The 6,545-nt window shown below is 55.0% G+C and overlaps 1 protein-coding gene across 1 annotated transcript in view; it reads left to right on the top strand.

Moving 5' to 3' along the window:
* Nucleotides 1-6,545, top strand: part of TRPC4AP (transient receptor potential cation channel subfamily C member 4 associated protein) — a 72,755-nt gene that overhangs the window by 65,322 nt on the left and 888 nt on the right. Inside the window, exons 11-17 of the mRNA XM_019655172.1 lie at nt 96-197; nt 1,373-1,456; nt 2,517-2,607; nt 3,741-3,881; nt 4,472-4,580; nt 5,157-5,269; nt 6,142-6,348. Of these exons, the coding sequence (XP_019510717.1) occupies nt 96-197; nt 1,373-1,456; nt 2,517-2,607; nt 3,741-3,881; nt 4,472-4,580; nt 5,157-5,269; nt 6,142-6,348 (847 nt within the window). The remainder of the gene's footprint in view (nt 1-95; nt 198-1,372; nt 1,457-2,516; nt 2,608-3,740; nt 3,882-4,471; nt 4,581-5,156; nt 5,270-6,141; nt 6,349-6,545) is intronic.

Below are 6,545 nucleotides of genomic sequence, written 5' to 3' on the forward strand. Positions count from 1 at the left end.
TCCCATCTTCACAGGAAATGGGCAGGGGACTAGCCCAGTGCTGACCTGGCATCCCCAGTTCCTGTCCTTAACCCTCTCCAACCCATTTGTTCCAGAAACAAGTACCTGCTGCTGAACAACCAGGAGCTGAATGAGCTCAGTGCCATCTCCCTCAAGGCCAACATCCCCGAGGTGGAAGCCGTCCTCAACACGGACAGGTGAGCGTGGCCGGGGTGCAGCTTCGGCCCAGCCGCCCTGGTGCCTGTGTGCCCTGTGCACACTTGGCCTTTCTCACTTGTGTGTAGCTACAATGTCCTGAGGGCTCCTGTGTGCAGGGCACTGTCCTTATGTCACCTGCGTTACGTCATTGGAGCCCCACAGCAGCCCTGGGAGGGAAGTGCCATTTCACCACCACTTTACAGATGGGGGAAAAGGGGCTCGGAGAGGTCACCTGCCAGAGGTCATGGGTGCTCTGTCCCCTCCCCGTCGCTCACCTTTGCTGACATCCCCCTTTCTTACATGGTGGCAGTTGCAGCCAAGCAGGACAAGCAGAAGCAGGCCCCCTCAGCCTCTGCCAAGTCCCATTTGCTGGGTTATGCTTGCCTCATCTTCTGGAACTGGGCAAGGAGGTCACAGGCTCACAGGGTCAGGGCAGGGACGACTGTATCCAGCAACGAGAGTCATAATCCCCAGCTTTTGTTTCATTTTGTTTTCTAAGGCAGCTGAACTCTCTGTTCAAATGAAATGTGTACAGTCTCACCTAATGTCTATAATGGATACAAGCAGAGCAGCTTTATTTGAAGAGGAAGTTCGAGGGCCCAGACCTCTGCCTGCTTGGCCCCCTCTCCCCCATGATGCGTCCTGAATCATTTCCTCATCTCCTGCCTTTGCTTCCTAGACCAGGGAGCTGAGGCCAGAGGCATGGGTACTTGTCCAAGGCCAGCTGGAGCTGAAGTGGGGGTCCAGGGTACTCCCTGCCTCACCCCATTGGCACAGACTTTGCCCTATCTGGTAGACTCTGCCGTGGCCTGTTCCCAGCCCACTTCTGGTGTAAACAGCCCTCCCTCCAACAGGTCTGAGCCCTGTCTGACTCTGGATATTTTTCTGGCCTCTGATCACTTGCCAGTGGGTCTGGGCATGGAAAAGCTGGCCTGAGATGTGGTGTGAATGCACTCTCCAGTTCTGAGACTGCAGGAGTCCGTGGGGTGTTCTGGACCCAGTAGAGCAGGAGGGCATCCTGAGGCCTGGAAATGTCCCCCTGTGATTTCCCCACCTAAGCCAGCACAGAGACCCAGCCCAGAGCCCCAAGACAATAGTCCTTTGGCCAAGTGGAACTTGGCAGCTGTCATCCTCTCAGACTTGCCACCAATGTCCCTCTTTTATTTTATTTCAGGAGTTTGGTGTGTGATGGGAAGAGGGGCTTATTGACTCGTCTGCTGCAGGTCATGAAGAAGGAGCCAGCTGAGTCATCTTTCAGGTAGGTCTGGGGACAGGCACCTGCTGCTCCTGAGGGTCCCAGGAGCCAAGTATTTCTCAAGTGGTTAGAAATACCTCCTTTAGTCACCAGCTTCCACTCCACTGTCTGGTTACTGTGGGGGACTGGGGGTTTGACTGCCATCTCCCCTGTGTTGACACAGTAGGTCTGTATTAGCTTCTGCTGGGTGCCAGCGGTGTTTCAAGAATTGACCAGGCGTTTACCAAGCACCTAGTCTGTGCTGGTGTTGGACAGGTAGAAGGGAAGCAGGAGCTGCAGTCCCTGCCCACAGGGGGTTCCCTGGGGGGTGGGGAACAAGCATGAAAGAAGCCTGTTGCAATGCAGTGTGGGAAGGCACGGAGCCAGGACCTGCCCCGGGAGCTGTGGGAACAAAGGAGAGCCCCTTCGCCAGCTGGTGGGGTGGATGTGGATAGGGAGGGCTTCCTAGAGCCCCCTAGACTCATTTAAGATGAGTCCTGCAGGCTGTGGATAGGAGTAGCGGGTGAGGGAGGCATTCCATCAGGGCTGGGGATGAGCTGTCAGTAGGCTCCATGCCCATGTGTTCTCCCATCAGTTCAGCCTGCCTTGTCCATACTCCCCTCGTGGGTCCCAGCTCTGCCCTCTGGGGCCACTCAGTCAACATCAGCCACCTCTTCCCTAGGCCAGCCCATCAGATGTGAGCTCAGTGGCCCATCCACACATCTGTGACGTTCCCTCACACATTCCTGGCCCCTGTCTTTCATGTCCTCCTGTCCTTGAAAGAACAAAGCCCAGAATAAATTTTCACATGTGACTCACTGGGACCAGCTCTTTTCAGAGAGACAGCTCCTTCCAGACAAAACCCAATAAAGGAATATTCCTATGTTGTCAGCTCCATGAGGTTGGGGACTCTTGCTATGTCCCCAGTGCCTAGTTGAGGCCTGATGCCTGGTAGATGTTTTATAAATGTCTGTTGAATAAATGAAAAGGCAGCAAACATCTCCCAGCCCCTTGGGGAATGGAGAATGGACCAGAAGAGGGCAGCCTTAGCCACCTCGGCCAGGGGTCAACATTTGGGTCACAGGTTTTGGCAAGCCCGGGCTGTGGAGAGTTTCCTCCGAGGGACCACCTCCTATGCAGACCAGATGTTCCTGCTGAAGCGAGGCCTTCTGGAGGTAATGGCCTGGAGGAGCAGGGTGTGGGGCACCCCGTCCTCCCACAGCCCCACGCGTCGCTTTCCTATCCTGAGACCTAGTCAGCTGGGCAGGAGCAACCGAATCTCTTGATTTGAAAATGCCAGTGCAGGCTGCCCTAATACATGCCCTGAGTTTCCAACTGCGGGTTCCCCATGGGTGCTTAATGGGTGATGGAGGGATCCGGGGGGTGGCCATGGGCGGGCATAGGACTCTTAGAGTTACCCAGCAAGGCCTTTTGACCCTGAGGATATTTTGCTGCTGCCTAAAAGTTTATTTCCGTTTATTGAAAAATGGCTTTCAGGAAAAGCAAAGTTTACAAAGGGGGGAGCAAAATGGACAAAGCTATAACTGTTTTAACATACACACACACACACACACACACACACACACATATATATATATAAATATATTCATATACATATATATGTGTATGGACAAGAAACTGACCCATGAATTGTGGTAAAATCCATTTGGAAAATAATTGATCCAAATCAATGTAACTTCAGAAAAATGAAAATGAAAAATGGAAACAATTTAACTTTATTAAGGAGTTAACTTGGCTTTATGTTCTTGATAAAAAATTCATTGGTTCTAGTGTAAGTGTTTTTACTAAACATAAAAACAAACCATGGGGTCAAAATGTGTCCCGTGCCCTTAAACCCCGTGCTTCATTTACTTCAGTGGCCTCAGTGCTCGGGCAGTGGCCAGTGTTACCCCTGGCGACGGTTCCCCTCGCCTGCAATCCGGAGAGCCCTGGCCACCTTGGTGCCTATAGAGCAGGTCACAGGCTTTAGCTCTGAGCCCTGGGCAAGCGAGGGGTTGTGGCAGCATACCCCAGCTCTCCCTCACCTCCTATGAGGTGTCGGGCCTGACCCTGCCCTTGGAGCCACCAGCATCCTCAGATGAGAATCTAGACAGGGATGCAGGTTCCATTGACCTGGATGCTTGCTCAAAGCACATGTCGTGTGGTCTGAACTATGTGCCAGGCCCTGGTGGGAGGCAGGCGGCAGGCAGCTTAGAAGAGCTCAGCCTGAGGGTGGCAGTCAGAGCTGCCTGTTGGCCCCAGGGCTCAGCTGCCTTCCTGCCTTCACCCTGTCCTCTCCTACCCCCAGCACATCTTGTACTGCATTGTGGACAGTGAGTGCAAGTCGAGGGATGTGCTCCAGAGCTACTTTGATCTCCTGGGGGAGCTGATGAAGTTCAATGTTGATGCATTCAAAAGATTCAATAAGTACATCAACACTGATGCAAAGGTAAGACTAGCCTAGTGCTCTGCGGGGTTGGCTGCATTGTCCAGACGTTATCTGGGAGCCCTGGTCCTCGCCACTCTCAGGTGCTGGTTTTAAATTGGAGAATACTTGGGGAGTCAGTGGGCAGTCTTGAGCAGGCATTCATTAGCACCTGTCTGTGCCGGGCATGAAAGTGTCAGCTGCTTATGGGCAGGTGTAAGGGTTGGGAACAGGTGGGCTGTGAAAATGGCTTTGGTGCAGTGTGGTGGGTACCATGATGAGCCCCAGATGGATGGGACTGGGCCTGGTGTATTAGGCTCAGAGGGTGCATGTGACAGAAACCCAGCTCAGACTAATTGACGTAAAAATGAGTCCAGCACCCTTCAGTGGAAGAAACTGGACATGGTGTCAGAAGATCTGGTTGAGCTCCTGCTGGGGCTGCTTGTTAGTGGGAGGTGAGGGCAGGTCAGTCAGCTTGTCTGAGCCCCTGACTTCCTATCAGAAACAGCCAGGCAGGGATAGCTCAGTGCCCTTTGAGTGACTGCCCGCCCTGGGCCATGGCCGCCTGCAGCCAGAAGCCTGCCACCTCCCGCCTGAGCCCGATCTCTGCTCAGTTCCAGGTGTTTCTGAAGCAGATCAACAGCTCACTGGTGGACTCCAACATGCTGGTGCGCTGCGTCACTCTGTCACTGGACCGATTTGAAAACCAGGTGGACATGAAAGGTAAGGAAAGGCCAGAATGCCGAGGCGAATCTGTCCAGTGTGGCCCTGCTGGTGTCAGACACCGACTTTCGGCAAGGAGCCAAGAAAGGCTAGAAGTAGCCGCACCAGACGTCCGCGTGTCTGGGATCAAGATGGTGGCTCTCCAGACAGTTTTCTTTGCTGCTTTTACTTTTCTCTGTTGTTTGTGATTCCTTTAATGAGCATGCACAACAATGTAAAGCAGGTGAAAAACCATTGTTGCCAGCAGAATGCAAAAAACAAACAAACACTTCTGTCCTGGGCTGGGATTGCCTGGGATGAGAAGGACCCAGGTGGTGAAACCTGGGGACAGCCTCGGGAGAGGTGGTTCCTGGGCACGACTGAAGGGAGGTGGCGGGGAGCTCCCGTTGGGGCTCTAAGGAGAACACAGGCTTAGCCGGGGTGGCAGAGCAGCTGCTGACTGTTCTGCTGCGGCCAACCTTTTCTTTAGTTGTTTTGACAACTGGGGCTTTAGGCTTCCGAGTGAGGACCCAAGCAGGGCTTGACTAGAGGCCTGGGTGGCCGGCCGCTGATCACACCTCTGCCTCTCCGTCCCAGTTGCTGAGGTCCTGTCTGAGTGCCGCCTTCTAGCCTACATATCCCAGGTTCCCACGCAGATGTCCTTTCTCTTCCGCCTGATCAATATCATCCATGTGCAGACCCTGACCCAGGTGAGGCCCTGCGGGGCAGTGGGGGAGGAGACTGTCCCAGGGCCCCACCTTCCCCCAGGGTATGTCTCCCTGACATCTGTGTCTCAGTTCCTAGGAAACCCACCCAGCTATTCTGAGGGCATTTTCCACTAAGGGATCGGTGCCTCATTTTACAGATGGGGCCTGAGGGACCAAGTCCCTTAGGTCACAGATGGGTCGGGGCAGACGGTCTGGGATTGGCGTTCTGACTCCCATTCCAGTGCTCTCCTCACCCCGCCTGCTGTGCAGGCTTCGGGCTTGGGCCTCAAGTTGACGCGCACCTCCTTCACCAAATAGCCCTGTAGCCATCATTCTCCGAGCTTTTCACGCCCCTCTTCTCAAAAATGGGGGTGATACTAGTATCTCTCGGAGGTGTTTCTTTTGTTCCTTTACCTGACACACATTTAGTGAGGCAAGGCCCTGGGCCGGGGGTGCAAAGTGAACAAAACAGACCGAGACTCTCCCTCCTGATGCTCACAGTCTAGTGCCACGTGAAGTTAGAAAGGGAGATGATAACTGCATCTAACGCGTGCACCCAGCCCTGCCCCGGAGATCGAAGCTTCTGGAAGAGCGATGACTGAGCTGGCTGGGGAGAAGGGGTAGACTTTAACTAGGCAGGTGTTGGATGATGTTCCCCTTGGGGTGGAAATGAGTGGTAGGTGGCATAGGGACCAGAAGGTGCTCGGCAGGATGCTGGCAGTGCTACCATTGTTCCTTTCCCCAGTCCGCTCTCAGGTTTGTGCAGGGGCAGCTCAGTGCGTGGTTCCGCAGGGCCTGGGCCACCCCCTTCCTACCCAGTGGCACCCCAGGTCCACCAGGGGCCGCACCTGACACGGCTGGGCTGGGCCTTACAGGAGAATGTCAGCTGCCTCAACACCAGCCTCGTGATTCTGATGCTGGCCCGACGGAAAGAGCGGCTGCCCCTGTACCTGCGGCTGCTTCAGCGGATGGAACACAGCAAGAAGTACCCCGGCTTCCTGCTCAACAACTTCCACAACCTGCTGCGCTTCTGGCAGCAGCATTACCTGCACAAGGACAAGGACAGCACCTGCCTGGAGAACGTGAGGGCTCCACCCGAGTGGGTGTGGTGGGTGGGCTGCGGGCACGCAGACCCAGGGCCCCTCAGAGGGGCATTCAGGCCATGTGCCCACCTGGGCCATGTGGCGGGCAGCTCTCTGTCCCCTTACCAAGGCCTCCCCGCAGGGTGCCGGGCTCAACCTGGTCCTCCAGGCGCCCCCAAGCCCCTCTCTCTTTGCCC

The sequence above is a fragment of the Hipposideros armiger genome, unplaced genomic scaffold, assembly GCF_001890085.2.
Source record: "Hipposideros armiger isolate ML-2016 unplaced genomic scaffold, ASM189008v1 scaffold_238, whole genome shotgun sequence".
Lineage (NCBI taxonomy): Eukaryota > Metazoa > Chordata > Mammalia > Chiroptera > Hipposideridae > Hipposideros > Hipposideros armiger.